The 19,426-nt window shown below is 48.0% G+C and overlaps 2 protein-coding genes across 5 annotated transcripts in view; both read left to right on the top strand.

The window, feature by feature from the left end:
* The window catches only part of MRAS (muscle RAS oncogene homolog), a 35,323-nt gene extending 33,027 nt beyond the window's left edge, over positions 1-2,296 (top strand). For 3 of the 4 annotated variants that reach the window (XM_015868833.2, XM_015868831.2, XM_015868832.2), the window contains exon 6: positions 1,265-1,715. In XM_015868833.2, coding sequence (XP_015724319.1) covers positions 1,265-1,364 — 100 coding nt within the window. In that variant the 3' untranslated portion in view covers positions 1,365-1,715. Of the gene's footprint in view, positions 1-1,264 lie in introns of all 4 variants that reach the window. The other variant, XM_015868829.2, reaches the window with a different exon arrangement.
* A 14,479-nt stretch (positions 2,297-16,775) lies between these two features.
* The window catches only part of TMEM177 (transmembrane protein 177), a 39,974-nt gene continuing 37,323 nt past the window's right edge, over positions 16,776-19,426 (top strand). Inside the window, exon 1 of the transcript XR_004307891.1 lies at positions 16,776-16,993. The gene's annotated coding sequence lies outside the window, so the exon portion shown is untranslated. The remainder of the gene's footprint in view (positions 16,994-19,426) is intronic.

The raw sequence follows: 19,426 nt of genomic DNA, 5'->3' as shown, positions 1-19,426 counted from the left end.
GGTCCTGATATGTTTGATACTCACAATGCATAGCAAAGAGGCTGATTTTGAACTGTTCAAGCTCTCAGGTTGGTTATTTAGGCTCAGAGTCAATGGAAGCTGCCTGTGTCTGCGTGGTTTGTCTTGCAATAGAATTTAAGTGCACAGACTGCTTGTCAGGTGTTTGAACTACACAGCCTTCTATTGAATTTGCAATGCTGGTCTGACTTGAGTGGTTGGTGTGATCGGGTAAAGCTCCTGTAAAGTTTTTGACACTATTTCAGCTTGACAAGATTGGGTAATATATCTGATGGCACAGGACTATCAGTGTAGCACCTACTGAGGATCTGACGCAGCGTTTCACTATCGTTTCTCTTCAAACAATATGACTGAGCAGCGCCTCATCTTTTAATGAGAAGGGAGAAGCCACCAGCATGACAGCAGATGAGATGAGGTTGCTCACAGCCCACCTGACTGATGAGGACTGTTGCAGCATGGCACAGGTGGGCTGGCAGCCGTGTTTCTGACAGCTGTGGCTACAGCCAGAATCCTCCTGGGGCAAGCCACAGAGGAGGGCACAGGGCGCATCCTGCTCCCAGTGCAGTGGAGCTCATCACAAGTTCTGTGGGAGGCCAGAACCTTGTTGGCAGCAGATGCCATTTCTTTTTCTGGAAAAATAAAAAAACACAAAACCACATCCACATCAGTGGCTTGGAGACAGTGCCAACTAAAACCAAATCCTTCCAGGACCGTTTATTTCTCAGGGCATCCTGTATCATGGAATCGTAGAATGAATCATAGAATCATAGAATGTCTTGAGTTGGAAGGGGTGTTAAAAAGCACCTGATGCCAACCCCTGCCATAGGCAGGGCTGCCACCCACTAAGATCAAGCTGCCCAGGGCCCCATCCAAACTGGCCTTCAGCACCTCCAGGGATGCAGCATCCACAGCTTCTCTGGGTGATGGTTGATGTTGCATTTCTTGGAGCATCCCCGTTTCCCAGGTGAGCTGAGTAGCCCTCTGGCAGGGAGCAGGTCCCCCAGGGCAGCTGGAGGCAGTGTGCCTTCTGAGGTCGTACATCCCTGCTCTTAGCCTTGGTGTTTCTGTATGGCATCTTTCCCCTTCCCTTGAAAAGAGAGGTTGTTAGCTGTGAGGTCTGAGAGCCCGTGTGTTGGTGGAATGTGTGTATGGGGGTGCATATACTTATAACCCAATCAAGTGTCTGACCCAGCCTTGTGGCTGCTGGCCTCACCTTATTCCCCTTTCTCCCTCCCTCCTAAAATAGGCAACAGATCCCAGAGAAAAGCCAGAAGAAGAAGAAAAAGACCAAATGGAGAGGGGACCGAGCCACAGGCTCCCACAAACTCCAGTGTGCAATTTTGTGACGGGGGCACTCAGGAGCGCCTTGGACATCTCCCTCCTGCTCCCAACCCACCATGACCTGAGGCTCCCAGCAGTTCTGACTCGAAGGAAGCGGCTCGAGGGGTCTGGACCCTGGCAATCAGCTGGAGGGGCTGCTCGTGGGGCTGCACGGAGCAGCGCTAGCAGGAGGTGGAAGGGAGCAGCAGGACTTTGATGCTCGAACGTTCCCAGCTCCTTCCAGAGGCCTCCATGGTGTGTGTTTAAAAGAAAAAAAAAGAAAAAAAAAAGTGTTGGTTTTATCTGCAAACATTTCTCCTTGTGACCCTTTTATGAGCAGCCATGAATAGACCCATTTGGTACAGTCGTGTGTGTATGTGTGGGAGAAGGGAAAGGGCTTTGCTTTTTTTTTTTTCCTTGTCCTCTTCTCTTTTTCTGTTTTTTTTTTTTTTTTTNTTTTGTTTTGTTTTTTTTTTTTCTGTCGTTTGCTCAGCAAATGTTGGGTTGCAAAGAAACATGGCTGGGGTTAGACTTTTTGCACTGAACTCTTTCTAATGCAGCAGTGCCAAAACACAACTTCATATGAAAGTGCATAGATTTGAAGGAAGAAAATGAATTCCAGCTGCTCTGGGTGCTCCAGACATTGTGTCAGACTCTGGAGGGCAGCCAGCTCACAGACCATAAACTCCAGCTTAGAAAAGGGGGTTTGGGCTTGGATATATTTTTTTTCCTACCCTTTGTCAAGAGGTTTTATTTCTGTTTTGTAACTCGGGGCATGTCAAAGTTAAGATGTTTTGTTAACCTGGAAGTATTTAAATTAAAGTAATTTACAAATGGAAGGGTATGGCATCTTTAAGGGGTTGAGGGGAAAGAGAGAGGAAGTAAAAAGTGAACCGAGTTTGTTATCTGAGTGTTGAATTTCTGCCTTATAAATGTGTGTAAAGTGGTGTGATCTAAATCCTTCTTTATTATTCCTTAACCTTTCCCTGCAATCCACTCTGGGGTAGATGAATTGTTTTGCTTTTCCCAGGCTCATCTTGCACTCAGACAAAAAAAAAAAAATCTGTTTACGAGGCTTTGGCTTAATATTTCTTCTTCTCTGAGAGTTGATGACTGGAAAGGAAGAGGTGTTTTCAGTGTGGTTTAAATGGGACGCGCCTCTTTGTAAGCTTAGCGTATCTAAAATGTTTCACTGCAAACAGCCGAGACTAAATATTTTTGCTTTATGAAAAGGCAAGGCAAAAAAACCGCAGCCATTCAAGCTGCCAGAAAGATGATTGTGCACATCCTGGAGGGGCCACGTTTTACTTTCACACCTTTATTGGCAGTCAGGGTTGTAGTGGGGGGTTGGTTTTTTTTCCTTTAATTTAATGGATTGTCATCTGCTGGACCGAAGCCATCAGCTCAATTCATGAGGTCACTAACCTCCTTTGAAAGTAACAACTTGCTTTTCATCAGGTTGAATCTTATTCAAATATGCTTTATTGGCATAACTTCAAATACTGGCAGAGCACGAATGCCTGAGAGATGCGTGTCTGAGAACAGCAGATCATGGCACTGGATACTGACGATTCATAGAAGGTGGTGGATCATCACCAACTTAATTGTGTTTGTCTTTATAACCTGCTGCTGGATTTCACTTCTTGACTCTTTGCCAGGCCACCTTGTAAAGTGGAAGTTGGCTGCTGGTTGTGTTTCAGGTGAGTGCAGATAATGAAAACATCTTCCTCATTCGTCCAGTCTTTGTTACAGCCAAAAGACAGCAGTCATCTCAGCAAGCTGCTTAGCGTAATGCCAGCTCAGCTGCCTCCATCCTCTTTTGTGCCACGGCAGATGCTGGGGATAGATTGAGGATGGGAGTAGTGGAAAGAAATACTGTTTGTGGACCCTCATTTTGGACAGAGGTCAAGTGCTTCAGTAAAGCTGCAGCATCCAGTGTCAGCTGAGGGCTGGCTGTGGCGTCCTCCCATTCTGGTTTTCTCCTTGGCTGAAGCACAGTGACTGTAGCATCCAGGTCAAACCCCAGCCCTTGGGACCCGCCAGTATCTTTTGGGGGTGAATCTCCCCACAGGCATCGCATTCATTCTGCCTTTGAGAGGTGTCGAATGCTTTACAAACAAACCAACTTGATGTAACCCCGTTGCTGCTTTCCTGCTGCAGTCCCTGTCTGAGTACAGGCTTAATTTTTTTAATTACAAACAACTAATCTGTGGGATCCCCCACGCAAGAGGTTGATGGCATTTTCAGGGAGCCCTGCTAATGCCCCCTAGAGCCCTTCCACTTAAAAATAACCTGATTTCTGCTGAAACCACTCATCCTTATTATTTTTATCTAGACCCTTGGGAACACTTGCATGAAAACAGCATGTGTGCATCTCGAGTCACATCTGCGGGGTACTCAGCACTGCATGCGGGAAATTGTCTGCTTTTTCTGAAGCAACTTAATTGTTCCTTCAGCTTCTTTAGCGACTAACGGCTACTGCGGAGTAGTGTGGGGAGGAGGGGAAAGGAGCAAATGAACAACCGAATAGGTGTAATGATAAGGCTCAGGGGGAGCGCGCTCTGATTTAACCACCTTGATCAAGTTGTTAGAGCACGGAAGGGATTCAAAGCCCACTGCCATGTACCTCACCCTTTTGCGTTCATGGCTGTTCTGGTCCAAGAGTATCCTTCCTCCATGTGCAGCACATGGGACCTGATCGGTCTGATCAATTGAACAATGTCTCAGCCAAGGTAAAGCTGCTGAGTGAGAGTGTGGCTACATCTGAATAAACTGTGTTCAGATGATGGTGCTCAGCAGGAAAACGGCAGAGATAGGGAACAAGATGACAGCAAGAGCTTAGTGGGAGGCTGGGATTGCTTGGTTTGGATCAGATGCTTGCATGAAACGAGAGGCCGTTGCACTGCGTTGCTCTGCTCCTTAATCTGCCGTAATTAATTTTGGCTGACTCTTAAAACCTGCAGCTGTACTAGAATTTGTAAACTGGGCTAGGCTGAAGGTTTTAGACATACACTGTGTGTCTGAGCTTAAGAGATAACGAGCAGACAGCACTGGTAAGCACGGGAAGGACAGAACTGAAATACTGGCTCAGACTTTTTTGAGGGTTTTTTGTTTGTTTGTTTGTTTTAATTATGACCATGATGCAGCTAGAACTGAGACTGCCCTGTTCAGAATCACTCGCCAGTGATTTTGAGGGATGGTTGCTAAATGCTGCTGCAGTGCTTGGGAACTTCAGGCAGTTGCCACAGAGCTTTGAGAGTGGAGTATGGGATACAGGAGTTTTTTATGAGGCACAAGTGCAGCCAGGTAAGACTGATGAGCAGTGGTTCTATGGGTGGATCTTCAGGCAGTTGCATGCACTGAGAAAAGTCTGTGGGTGCTCTAGCTCCTCTTCTGCGAAGTCACCTGGCCTACAGAGGCTCACCAATGCACCAGAGCAAAGTCTGAAACAGAAGGCATCAATTTCGTGACCTGTATTAACTGCATCTTGCAGCCCAAGCATTCTCAAGAACATCACTTGCACTTGTGAATAATTCAATGTTTGGCTATCAGGGATTCCACTGATATTATGCAAGCTTTTTTCCTCTTCATGTGAGGGCAATGAATGTTTTATAGATGATCCCACAGGCACGCTTTTGCATTGCTGGGATGACATGGGACTTGCCTGCAGCAGTGTGGAGCAACAGCTCTGGGAGGGCTGGATCCCCAAAGGGGAGAGCCGATGCCGTGGCACAGCAGTGTGCTCCAAGCTGGCTTTTGTTCCCACTGCTGTGACAAATGAGGAGCGGCTGAGGGAAGTGGGATTGTTCAGTCTGGAGAAGAGGAGGCTTAGGAGAGACTTTATGGCTCTCTACAGCTACGTGAAAGGAGGTTGTGACAAGGTGGGGGTCAGCCTTTGCTCTCTGGTAACAGTGACAGGATGAAAGGGAATGGCCTCGAGGGAGGTTCAGGTTGGATATGAGGAAAAAAATAGGCAGAATTTCTCTCAGAAGGGGTGGTAGTGCACTGACATAGGCTGCCAGGTGGTGGAGTTACCACCCCTGGAGGTGTTCAAGAGCCATGAGGATGTAGCACTGAGGGTCAGGGTTAGTGGGCATGGTGGGGATAGGATGATGGTTGGGCTGCGTGATGTTAGAGGTCTTTTCCAACCTTAGTGATTCTGTGGTTTTATGGAATCCCAGCTGCTCCCCTCAGCTCCACAGGGCCCACCCACAGGTAGCTGTGGGGTTGGGCAGGAGAAATGCACAGGTACTGCTGAGGAGAGGCAGAAGGAAAACTCACCATCCATGCCAGGAGCTCAGCTCACTTCTTTGCATCTCAATAGCCCACACCACCTTAGAGCGGGAGAATGGCAATGGGAAGCTGCTGGGAAACCCATGCACTTGCTGGTAAGTCAGGGCGTTCTTCTCTGCGAGCTCCTTATTGAGAGCCGTGTTTCAAACAGCGCTCTCCAGGATGCGAACTGACGAAAAGCAGGAAATTCGGAGTGAAGGCTGATGCGCCCGCTCTGCTCGCACCATTGTGGCTCCCGAACAAAGCACAATGGTGTGAGCTGGGACGAGCGCTGGCCAGCCCTCCCCGGGAGCTTCCTGCCATTCCCTCATCCTGCCTCCCTAAGCTTCCCGAGAGCCCAAGCCATGTTCACGCACTGAGTTTCCCACAGAGGCGGTCGCAGAGTTTCATTCCCACGTTCTTGTGCAGAATGGTGAGGGCTGCCTGTCTCTTTTTGGCCAGAAGGGTCCTATCCATGGTAGGGGGCCACGTAAATAGCATTGCTGAAGGACACCATTTGTCCAGCACAGCCTGCATCCAGCCCTTTGGGAAGGGCTAGCACCAGCCGGATGGTGCCATGGCGAGGAAGGCAGTGTGTTTTCAATGGCTTTAAGTCACACCAGGAGCAGCTCAGGATGGGCACAGGCTGCCCAGGGAGGGAGCGCAGTCACTGACCGTGGAGGTGTTCAGGAGCCATGGAGATGTGGCACTGAGGGATGTGGTCAGTGGGCATGGTGGGGCTGGGGTGGGCTGTGTGATCTTAGAGGTCTTTTCCAACCTTCATGTTTCTATGATTTAATATTTCATTGCCCAACTACAGGTTTATTGAGTCCTAGCAATGGCCTCAGCTGGGTTTCCTTTTACTGTGACCAGCGTGGGGAAGTAGCAGTCGAAATTCCCATGGAGTCAAACAACAGAAAAGTTGTCATTAACTCCCCAGTCCTTTGTGTCCCTTCTGCGCAGAGGGTGGGAGCAGCACTGCCCCAAAATGCTGGTGGGAAGTTATTGAAGAGGGGAGAATGTTAAAGGGGATCCCAGCACACTGTGTGTGTGTCAGTGAGAGGTGCTACCTGCTGGTTCTGTGATAGGAGAGAAAAATACCCCCCCAAAGAAAAAAAGGAAAGGAAAAGTGGAGGAGGCAGCTTCCAAGCAAACAGATCTCAGACAGCTCACAATATTTTTCCAACCGCATTAATCTTCCAAATCCAGTTAGCTGGACTCAAACCATGGTGACGGTGTAACCAGAACCTTCTGAGAGGTCGCGTTTTGTTCTCCGGGAGATCTCAGTAAAACAAAGGGCTGAAAATCTGTGCTTGGATGAGACTCGTTAGCACGGCTGTTTGGAGCACTGCTGCTCTGACATTAATGCGGGCAGATAATCAAAGAAGTATTAAAGCACGCAATTACGCAGAGATAAAATTAGCGCAGAAAGAGCTCAAAGTTAAGCCAAAAGAAAATGGGTTTACAAAAGCCCGTTTAGCATTTCAAACAAAACGAGGACAAAAGGCCGCGGTTACTTTGCATTCGAGATTATGGATGCTGATGGTACCTGGTGTGGGTAGATGGGGTGAACAGCAGCTGGAGCTTCCACTGAGCTGAGGCTTTGGGCCGGTCCCAAGGGCAGCCCCACTCCTTCCACTTGCTGGAGCTCTGTTCAATCATGCCCTACCACTAAAGTGTAGCTCGTGTTCTTCTACCAGATGTCCTGCTGAAATGCTATTAGGAGCCGGTGCTTTGTGTTAATTAAAGGGAAGTTTCATAATGAATTCTTTTCGCGAGGCAGCAGTGACCTATATCACCTCCTTCAGCCCTGTGGGCTGACAGAACACATTGTGGTTGCACTGGGACATGTAACCCCTCCGTGCTCCAGGGTGCTGGGAGGATCTGGGGTGCTCCCCAGTGATGTGCCATGCCTGCTCAAAGAGAAGCCAGGGGGTAGCACCCAACACTGCCTTACAGCATGGCACAGTTGCACACACATGTTCATCTGTGCCCAAGAGGCTTAGGCTGTGTCATTAACATTAATCCGTGACAATATAATCCATAATGCGCAGCAGACACGTGCAGCTGGCAGGCTTAAACCCATTCTGTGAGTGTGTTGGAAGAGTAAGAGCTGCACAGCCCCTATGGGGGGGAGAGGGTGGGCAGAGGGAGCCCTCTGTTCCTGAGCATGTGCTTTTAAGAGAGAAAATATGCCCATGAACCTGCAGATAAATGGTGCTTGGACAGAAAAGCCGTGGCCAGCTTCTTCCTTCATACAGAAGGCACAGAACGGTGCCTACCTCAGAGCCATTCTTCTCACAAGACAATTCTGATTAAGAGATTGACCTCTTCCAAAATCATTCAGTTCTGCTGTGTAATTCATTCCTAGCCATGCTGGTGACACCTCTACAAGGCAGAAAGGTGCTTATGTGAGTGGATGGAGCATATATCAGTTTGTGCGTAGCCTTCATTTCTATCCAGCCCTGCTCTGAGGCCCACAGTGCTCTGGGAATTGCCCCACTCCGGGCCCTGCCCCATTCAGCCAGGGAGCTCATGCTCACTAGGTTCAGGGTACAAGGCCACATCACAAGCAATCCCTGCCCCGCCACCATGCAAAACTGAAAAGAGATGTATTTAATGCCTAAGGAGCAGCATGAGTGCTCTCTGCTGAGCCTCTCAGGAAGCTGCTGGGCTGGCAGAGCTCTGCTGGCCATAAAACCATTGCACTTAAGTGTGCACCCGGTTATGCTTCAGAGCCTTCTGGTGGGACATTACATCCAGAGTACTCACCAAATACATGCACTGCAGATAGAATCACTGCAGCATTGGTGCAGTTTGCTTCCAAGCAGAGCACTGGTACTTTGCTCCCCACTGCTTTCTGGTAATAAAGGGCTGAGGCACAATTGGCAGCAAAGCCTTTTGGCTAATCCCATCTCAGGCACAAAAAGGAAAACCCCTCCTGACAACCGTGAGTTCTCAGGGAAGAGCTGGCTCTTCACATCTTTCCCTAACCATAATGTCACTCTGTCACATGCTGTCATACTCCAGTCCTCCTCCAGCGTCACTTGCAAAGATCTGCTGCCACTCACAGTGACAATGCACTATGGATGGCTTTGCAGCAGGGGCTGTGACAAATCTGGTCTGTGTGTGTCCTGGACAGGAGGGCTTTTAAAATAAAAACCTCATTCTTCTTCCCTAGGGCTTTCTAATGAATTGCCACATGCAGCAGTGCCCTAACTGAAACATCAGTGATAAGCTCAAAGAGCTCTGCTTGGAGCAGAGAGGCTGGAAAGCTGTGCAAAGGAGGAGGATGTGGGAGCATTAGCTGACAGCCGCCTGAAGGTGAGCCAGCAGTGTGTCCAGGTGGCCACGAAGGCCAGTGGCATCCTGGCTTATATCAGCAATACAAGTGCAGCTAGTGGGAGCAGGAGGTGACTGTCCCTACGTACTATGTACTTTGCACCAGTAAGGGCACACCTGAGTGCTGTGTTCAGCTCTGGGCCCCTCACTTTAAGAATGATTTTGAGGCCCTGGAGTGTGTCCAGCGTGGAAAAGGGCAAGAGAACCATGAAGGGTCTGGAGTACAAGTCTTATGGGGAGCAGATGAGGGAACTGGAGTTATTCAGTCTGGAGAAGAGGAGGCTCAGGGGAGACCTTATGGCTCTCTACAACTGCCTGAAGGGAGATTGGGAGGGGGTCAGCCTCTTCTCCCAGGTAACAGTGATAGGACAAGAGGTGATGGCCTTGAGTTGTACCAGGAAGTTTCAGGTTGGATATTTTGGAAAAATTAGGCAAAATTTCTTCTCAGAAAGAGTTACAGTGCACTGGAACAGGCTGCCCAGGGGGGTGGTGGAGTCACCATCTTAGGAACCAGCACTGAAAGTCATGGTTAGTGGGCATGGCAGGGTTGGGTTAGGGTTGGATTAGGTGATTTTAGAGGTCTTTGCCAACCTTAATGAGTCCAGGATTCTATGATTTTAAGTTCTCTCTCCCCTGCCAATTGCTAGCCTACCTCAACCAACACCACCATGCCATTATCTTACCCCATATCCTTGGCTCTCCAGCCCCGTTACACCCTGTACACACAAAGCTAGCAACTTGAATGGGTCCCAAAGTGTGATTACAGCATCCCAAAACAGACCACTCCCAACAGCCTCCATGCAGACAGTGGATGACCAGCACAGCCCAGGGCCGGGTGCCCATCCACCCACATTGGCTGACAAGCAGCCATCACAAGCTCAGAGCTGGCAGCTCCTCACTGCCTGCCCCATGATCATCTCCTTTTGCTTTGGTGGTTGCCAGGGTAAATCTGGGTCAACATCTTTCCAAAGCACTTCTGTTCCCTTCCTGTCTTGGCTGGCAGAAGGAAATGTGCCAGAACAGCACTGAAAGGCCACTGACTGATGAACACTGACAGGCAGGGAATGACAGGTCTGGGTTTAAGAGTGTAGAGTCTGAGTACAAACACAGACACACAGAGCATGAGCCAGCAAGTTTCAGTAAAATCAGAGCCTGACAAACATGTAGGAATGCGTTTTGTTTCTTCAAAGTACTACACAGGTCAGTGGGAAATCCATTGTTTCCTTTCTTACTGTGGCTGAGAGCCTCTCAGTTTGTCTATTATTGCTCATTATGCTATTCTGTATTATTGCTAATATGTGTAAGAACCCAAGGATAAAATCATACTTTCTGGGTGGACCTGTGTGGAGGTGTGGAGCCAGGAGTTGGATTCAATGATCCTTGTGGGTCCCTTCCAGCTCGGCACATTCTATGAGTCTGTGACACATAGACCAACACAACTCTGACTGCTGGGATGCTCACAGAAAACAAATAAACTTGTCCCAGCCCTATTTCAGTAAGCATGCAGAAGGACTGGGGTGAGTAATGGTGCTTGGTAGTTCTCATGCTTGGCTGTTGGTAACTGGTTGATATCTCAGGGATGGAGTAACACGTGGAAGTTGTTTTCTGCAGCATGTGCTGCAAACCTTCTGGTTTCTTAAGAAGAACCTTTTGAAATTAGACACAGCTCCTGCAATCAGCCCAAGTGCTGCTTTTCCAGCCAGCAACATTATATAAGCACCATTGATCCCAAGGCTGGCTCTCGGTGCTACTGTCTGGCCCTTTCTGTCTGAAATCCCACTCAGCCCCGTGGCACTGTACACGCTATGGATGACAATGGGGAGGCAGGGCTGGGATTTGGCTGCTTTCTGGCATATTGCATAGATAAAGCCTGGAGAAAACAAGCACGGAGCAGTTGGTGGCAGAGTGAGTAAGAGTCGGATGTGGCGGGGTATGAGATGTTCGAAGTATGCGGGGCTGGCTCCGCTACCAGCAGAGCAGTTGGCCTGGCAGCTGCTGGTGTCATGTGTTTCAGCTCGTGTGCTGTCACACAAGCACATGAGAAGTCATTTGGGCAGCAGCAGAGCAAACAATTCAGGAGACAGGAGCGATTTTCTGAGTTCAGTGCAGAGGGAGCTCTGAAAAACATGGGTGATTTGTAATGATTTTGGTCATTTTTCTCTTGAGTAATGTCAGGAGAATGGGAACTGACCTCGGGCACAGGGATAGGAAAAGCAGACCGCAGGGTGGCTGGGAGCTGCCCCTCCATCTCAGGTGCAGGGTAAGAACAAATAGGAGCTCGGTTCACATGTAATGCATTTATTTCACACTGAGTACATTTATTCCACTGCTTTGCATCCCTTGCAGCCCCCACCCCACTCCCATTAAGCACTCACATATGCTGCTGGAAGCCAGGGCAGCTGCACTCATCTATCAAAGCCCGTCAGCCAGAGAGCATAGGCTCTTCCCATTAATTAAGCAAATGTAATGTGATTAGCTAAGGCTGTAAATGTTTCACTTAGAGAGCTACAAAACACTGAGCAGCACAAGCCCCGTTTTCACACCCTTGTGCCATCTCAAATGTTCCTCTGGGGCTGAGAGGCCTGTGCTTAGATTTCTGCCACTGGGAGAAAACAGGGAGCTGTGATAACGTTGGGGATGGCTCTTACTTTGTCTCTTTTAAAGTGCTGTTTGAATTATGGGAGCCTGAAGAAGACATTAATTTCTGTGCTTCTAAAAATACCTCCCTGCCTACACCTTTTTAAACTGAGGTAACAAGAACTGCTGAAAGCTGAAATTTTGCTAAGAATGTGCACCTCATTTAAGCCTTCTGTGTGCTTTGATGGGAAACGTGTATTACTTAACATTTAAAGATCTAAATTGGGGTGCTTCAGGCTGTCAAGCTGAAAGCAAATGGAATGTTCATTGAAAGTCAGGCAGAGAATAAGAATGTTCTTGGAGCTGACTCAAGTAGCACGAACATGATCTACTTAAAGACTTAGAAATTAAAGTGGGATGAAGGTGCCAAGGTCTAATACAGCTGAGCAGCCCTGTGCCAGCCCTCAGCTGACTCTCAGGTTGCATGAACCCCAAAGGCACCCCCAGACCCACAGATGTTCACAACCACTGTGAACATCACAGTTGTACTAAATGACCCCACGGCTCTCTTCCAAACTTAATGATTCTGTGACTGTGACTTCTCTCTCCCACCCTCAGCTTGGTGGGACCCAGAAATGCAGCATTCCTTTCTCCAAATCCCTGCAGCAGCTCAGCCCTGTAGGCACATGCTAAGAATGCCCCAGGCGCGATGGCTGTGCCCACAGATGGATTAGGCTGCTCCACAGCTCCCAGTGGGACCTCCCAGCTGCTCACCTCTATGCACAGCTTGCTGGAAATTGAGCTCAGTGCCCAGTGTCTCACCGTGAGCACTCGGGATCAAAGTCCTGGCACATCCCATGATTTCATGTGGATAAGAGAAATAGCCTGGGCTTGAATCATGAGAATAATTTCTTGAAGCCAAATATATTTCAACAGGCCATCTCACCAAGCCCTGACACTGCTTGTGCAATCTTCTAGATGACCCAAACTGCCTATTTTATTTCCAGAAATCTATTGGATTTTCTCCAACAGAAGACACAGCAGCAAGGCAGGGATGTGTGCCTGTTGAGCTCCCCTTCTGGCACACAGACACCCTCATGGATACTGGGGTAAGAACATGCTTTCTGCAATTGCTTTCCCATCACTCCCAGAAACATCTCAAAGGGTACCAGGAGGAAAACGTTGCTTGAAAGCCCTCTCCCTTCCTACCTGCAACCAGCCAGTGCCACAGGTAGCTGTAACTGTGGGCAGGGAAGGGAATGGCTGCTGTTGGCTCATTGTCCTCTACCGGGGGAGTTTCTGCTACAGCATGGAGCTGCTGATGCTTCCTGTGGGCTTTGTATCTATCATAACAGTGCTCTGTGAGCCTCAGCCTCTGCCCTGGGAGCTCTTCTTACTGTGAGGTAGATATGGAAAGGGGAAGAGGGCTGCTGCTATGCTTATCTCATCTTCATATGTTGCTCCAAAAGTAATGCTTCCTATTCATTTCCATGCTAACTATGACGGACACAAAGAGCCCCTTTGCTTCACTAACGCTTCCATGTCAGACTGCCCCTCTGCTGCCATCTATTGCCCAGTGACAAGCTGTAACAGAATACTGGTGGGAAGGTTCAACCTCTGACACCATGGCCCAACATCATAAAACAGGAGGCATTACTTTCAGAGCAGCCCTTGTAGATAAATAATACTGGAAGCCTAGATATTTAGCTCAGAGGACCCAAGAAGCCCATTTTGTACCTTAGTCTGACGCTGGCATTCACTGAGTATTAAGGTAATGGCTCTTTTAAAAAGATTGTAATTATATTTACCAACGCAGTCACTGCAGACCCCTTCATAACGTGTTTATATAGTTGCAATTCGGCTTGTGCTGTGGGTATTTTATAGGGTTAGTCCTAACATCACAAGCTAATAATACTGAAAGCAGAGCGGTGGGTAAATCACAGGGGACAGTGCCCTCAGTGTATAGCTAACAGTGATTAAGTAGTTTCTGCTTTCAGGAGAGAGATAAGGGCCCAAAAGAATAGGTCCCTCGATAACATCAGGTAATTCTTATATATGGTCCTCAGTGACACAGGCATAAATCACAATAAAACCCATCTGCAGATCTGAGAGGTGAAACCATAAATCCTGCTTTATAAACGAGACCTGCACATCTGATAGTGTGCACTACTCCAGATTTACAGCAGCTGTAAGCGATGTACCAAGATTCACAAACCCGTCGGCATTCTCTGGTTGGGAAAAAGAAGGGAGTCAAGATATTCCAAGGGAGATGGGTGTATTTCAAGGTACACTCAGGAATGAGAGGGACTGTGTGTGCAAGTAAGGAATTGATGCTTTGTGCAGATTTCTCATGTCTTACTTTACACTTGAGCCCTTCTCATCTGGCCCTGGTTCCCATGCAGCCATAGCAGTGTGTTGTGCCCTCCCTTTTGCTCCACAGGCTGACGAGTAGATGCAGAATGGGATATTGGAGGTCTTTTCCAACCTCCATGACTCGACGTCTGCATATCCTTACAACCTGCTCTCACCTCTGCAGTTAAACCAAGGTACTATTATTACTGTGTTATTATATGGTAGATTATTTCATTTTGTGCTCATTATTGGGACCAGTACCTTTGAAACACCCTGAATTTCTTACAAGCTTCACATTTGGCATCCATTTGGACTCAGCCACCCAGCACACCCAGCCTGCTTCCTTGGGCAGATCCTGAGCTTTCACTGCAAAATCTCTCTTCTTACTCTTTCATTTTTAGCAACTTCACAGCAGATTTCCAGCACATTTTGCAGCCGGGGCTAGAGCAGCCTCACAGAGCTGACTTCTGTTCCTCTTAGGGTGTTTCTGCTACAGCACATTTACATTTCTATATAACTGAGTCCAGCAGCTTTGCTTCCTTCAAAGCAGCGTGCAGCTCCCAGGCGTGATCTCTCTCTGTTTTCAAATGTCATCCATGTAAAGTTCAGCACCTCCCAGGTAATCAAAGGCCGCGCTGTGTTTTCCTCTAAAATGCCTCAGGGAATGAGCAGAACTGAAATGTCAGCCTGAGGAAGAAGTGCCTCCCAAAGGGTGAACAGAGCGCATGGAAATAACATACACTGTTTCTCTAAGGGCACCAACACGAGACCTGGCAATGTGCATCAAACTATTTGCTATCTGTCGTCTCTCCAGAAATATTTCTTTTGAGGTTTGTAAAAAGAAATAAATAAATGAAGATTTCTGTATTGTCTTTGCAGGTATGCAGAAGTACAGAACTCCAGCAGTGAAGCACAGCTCCCTACAACAACTGCATCTGCACAGGCCGTCCACCTGTTTCTTTGCCTACCTGAATTTCTTGGCCATAGAAACATGTAAGGCAAATGGATGGAGGCTTCTGAGAGAAAAATGCTTCCATAAGCTCAATGCAAAACTCCATGGATGGAGAGAACGCTGTCAATGCTTCTGGTGAGAGAAAAGCTCCATTTGCTTTCAGAAGGGTTCTTCTGAAAAAGAAGGTTTCTGAAAAAAAAGGTTTGTTTCTTTTTTACACTCCCATACCTCATTTCAGCACTGCCATAATGTAGCTCATAGCCAGCCATTGCATCCCAGTCAGCTGAAAGCTATTAACATTGCCAAGCAGCTCAGAACCAGTCAGTGTTACATGTAAAGCTGCTTTCTGACCATCTTCTTAATTAGTTTTGCTGGCACTTGCTGCTAACAGGAACAGAATAAAGTCTAAAGCACTTGTCTTCCATATTTCCAGAGTATCAAATCTGGGAGTGCTATTAACGTCTGAATTGCTCCACTCAGACTGTCATTTCATTTTACTTTCTTTTATTGGCAAGTACCACCAACAGTGCACTCAGGACAGTTATGTGGCTGAAGCAGCCATATTCTAAGCCTGAGCTCTTGCCACTCACAAGCCTTTGCCCAGTGTATACAGCCAGCTTCAGCTTGTTTGGTGCAGCATCTCTGGGAGGTCCCAATCCCAGAAGTAACTGTAGTGCTTTCAAGACAACGTGTCATCCTCTTGTTTTGCTCATAGCTGTCCAGGGCAGCTGGGCATTTCTAACCCTCTTGATGGACATCACCTGTGCTCTTCAGCAGCATAAGGTGAGGGTAAGATGAGCTTTGTGGCACCAGGGGGCTGTTGCTTCCCATGGGCACTCATCAGAAATGTAATGGCTCCGGACATCCTCACCCACTGGCCTCTCAACCCATCTGTCCCCCCACAGTTTGCTGGCAGTCACTCTTCATCTCCCTGGCCAGGAAAGGCTGGTTGGAGGTGGGATACATCATGTTTCAGATCATAATTGATCTTCAAAGAGCACATTTAATGCTGCTAGCCCACTTCAAAGTGAAGCAGTACCTTCCAAACACCCTCCTCCGTACCATCTGATAGCTTTCTTATGTTATTTTCCCTGAAGATTCATTCCACAGGCTTATAGATATGCTCAGTATCTAAACCCAGCAGGGTTTCCAGAGTTTCCTGGCTTTCAGATGTCATCTGCCTGGGACCTGTTGACTAGGAAGACCTGGGGGTTCTGGTGGCCAAAAAGCTTAACATGAGCCAGCAGTGTGTGCTTGCAGCCTGGAAGGCCAACTGCATCCTGGGCTGCATCAACAGAGGGGTAGCAGCAGCGAGAGGGAAGGGACTGTCCCTTTTTATTTGTACATGGTGGTTCCTGCTGCTGTTGGAGCTGGCAGCCGAGGTGCCATGGCTGCTCTCAAAGAAATAGAAATGTTTCTGTTCCAGGGGCTTCCAGACTGGCAGTCTTCATGCAGGGAAAGGACCCCTCGGTCTTTCCCTTCTTCTCCTTAATAGAATGCAGTTCTCCATTTTAAATCTGCAAAGCTCACTGTTTCCCACCCCCCATCCCCTACAGTGAGCGTCTCGAAACTTGAAACAGGCTCCTGTAGCAAATAAAAAGAGGCAGCCCGATTAGTTGCATGGCAGCAAAAGTGGGTTAATCACAAAAAACTGCTTCTTATGCTGTCATGGTTCAGATAAATGGGTTTAGCACAGCAAGCAGCCAAAGGGCACGCATTAGCGGTTTGTTCTGCAGCAAAGGGAGAGAGCACACTCAGAGGACACCCCTTGGAGGCATCTGCCTGCTGCTTGTGGAGCTGGTGGCAGACTTCCCGCTGCCTTCAGTGGAGCTGAGACTGTGCTGTAAATAAATATGTCTGCTTCTAAAGGGTATGAGAGGCAGATCAAGCACAAGCGGAGCTTTTCCGGCATCTTTTCAGATCTTTTCCTCTTTTTCCTCTGTGGATTTCTACAGCACTGAAGTTTCCTTAAAAAGGCAATGGTTGGAACACTCTTTTTACATAGAACCTCTGCTTGTATTGAGGCAGTGCAGGTGTGGCTGGGGTTTGTTCACACAGCTTTATTGCATCAGTAAAAGGTGCATTAGTTCTTTGGAATCTCAGCAGGTGAAGAAGGGAAATGGGTATCACCTGCCAGGCAGCAGGGATGAGAGCAAGGAGGTATGGAGGAACTGCTGGGGTGTGGGGCTTGGCTCGGGCTGTGGGGAGGGAGATACAGAACACAGTGAGCTTGTCTGATGGCCCACCTAATCCTAGTGTGAAGTAAAGCTGTAGTACGGTGCAGTAGGTTGGTAAATGGTTGGTGACTATTTGGGGAGTTTATATTCCACTTGAACGTGGTTACAAGCTCTTCAAGGGCAGTTTTATGGTGCACTGAGTGGTCAGAAAACATCAGGTAGTTTTCCATTTCTTGAGTGAACAACTGCACCAGCTTCTCTGGATGCATGGATGGAGATAGGATTGGAGTTCTGATATTTCATGTGCAACAGAGGTATTCATTCTGGCAAAACAGAGTCATTATGAACTATAAATGGAGCAGAAACTCGTATCATCTTGCTGCTTATTGATTTCAGTTCTGATTCCTATCCTGTTCTGTTGTTTATCTATTGCTATGGCAAACTCTCACCTAGAAACAATGAAGATGTGTGAAGTTATTAAGCTGTGATTCTTGTTTCTGGCTGACGCCCCTGTGCCAGTCACTGCCAGCTCCTTTCCTGCAGCCTCTGCTCTCTCTGGAGGCTTCCAACCAGCTCTGCTCCTGCTTAGCCCCCAGCATCTCACAAAATGAGGGCAGGCTGCTGTTGCACAGCCCTCTATACTTCGCAGAAAGCAAGAAACAAAGCAGAAAAGCCTTGAGATTTTCTTCTCAGTACGGATGTTTTCCTTTAAGCCTCATCATTTGCATTTCTTATTTCTTCATTTGCTGTCTGTTTGAAACACAGCAGTGCAGCCCAGCAGCCAGCTCAGGAAATGGGTCGGGCCCTGTTTCTGTACTCCCATTTACTACTGTGTAACTGTATGAGCTCTGAGGCTGCTGCCAAATGTCTCAGGCATGGCACAGACAGGTGACAGCAGCACAGGCAGCCCTGGCAGAGCAGGGCATCCCCTGTAGCTTTTACAAATGCATGTGTAGAAACGCAGCCATGCTCTCCTTGGTTGACAGGACTGGCAGCAGAGCTGATGTCATAGAATTATTAAGGGTAGTAAAGACCTCTAAGATCACCCAGTCCAACTGTCACCCATCCCCACTATGTCCCTCAGTGTCACATCACAGTTGTTGAACAGCTCCAGGGACTCCACCACCTTCTTGGGCAGTCTGTTCCAATGCTTTGTCACCCTTTCATCGTGCCCCAGTCTGGCATGTAGAATGGAAGTCAGTCTGGTACAGGTTGGGACATACGTTTCTCTTTGGGACCAGTAGCACCAGCCTGCAATTAGTCTGCTCCCTCTATAGGCAGCATGTGCAGATCCTGAAAAAATCCATGTTCTCTGTAACAGGCAGATGCTCAAATTAATGCTGGCTTCAAGGTGTTGAAGTCCCCCAGCACAGCTGTACTCCTGTGAGGTGGCTGCCTATGGGACAGTCAGGATTTGGGCATTGCAGGGCCCTCTGTGCATGTTGCAGGGGCTGCAGAGCACCCAGCTGCTGGCTCGGCTGCAGGCAGTGGGAGCCCAGTTGGCATCTGCTGGGTTCTGCTGCAGGAGGGATGATGTTGCTGTTGTGAATTGGGGTTGGTTTTGCTGCTTTGTGATGCACACCCCAATTGTGTCCACCTTGCTGGTGTTTCCATCTGCTCCTCCACATCCTTGCTTTTCAGGGGTCTTACTCCTTTCTTTCCTTTAATTCCCAGGGTGTAATTATTCTGAATCCGTGCTAAAGCTCACACAGTAAATCCCTTCTCTTTGGGCTCCCCACTGTGCTGACCTCCCCAGTGCTGTCCCTAAGGCAGCTCTGGCCTCTGGATAACCCCTGTGCTGCCTGGACCTCCAGCCTGCACGGAACACTTTGCCTTCCAGTAGCCCTCAAGCAATTTGGAGAGGATATGGAGAATAGGTTCTTAGCAGAGAGTATTTGGGTGGTGGAGAGGGGGAGGGGGGGGGTTGGTTTTTATGTTTTGAAGGAGGAAATATCAAAGCATCACTCCTTCCTAGCCCTGGGAGATCCAGAGATGTCACAGCTCTTTGGGAACAGCATTATGCCACAGAGACAAGCTGCTTTATTTTCCCGTTCTCATTTTTAATGATATTAAATAGCATTCTTTCTCTGTCCTCGGGGTTCATGCTGGCAAATTCATATCTCATTGTAAATCAAGAGCATTTGCAGTAATCTCAGCTAAGTGTGACTCAGTGAAGAGTAGGATTTTGGCCAGATAATGAGGACATGAAAAACAGCATGGTCATGAGCCTTAAAAATGTCTCACCGATCCTTTCATAGTAGTGCTATTATGGTACATATTATGGTACTCTTCATTGGCTGAAGTTTGATGATGTCTTTTGATAATTCACATATTTTTTTCTGGTTAAAAAACACCACAGTTCTCAATATTTAACCCCAATTTAGAAAGCAGGCTTATGCAACAGCACTGTCTCTCT

Source organism: Coturnix japonica, chromosome 7 (genome assembly GCF_001577835.2).
Source record: "Coturnix japonica isolate 7356 chromosome 7, Coturnix japonica 2.1, whole genome shotgun sequence".
NCBI classification, from domain to species: Eukaryota; Metazoa; Chordata; class Aves; order Galliformes; family Phasianidae; genus Coturnix; species Coturnix japonica.
The sequence above is the reverse complement of the archived record's forward strand: the minus strand, read 5'-3'. Positions and strand labels throughout refer to the sequence as shown.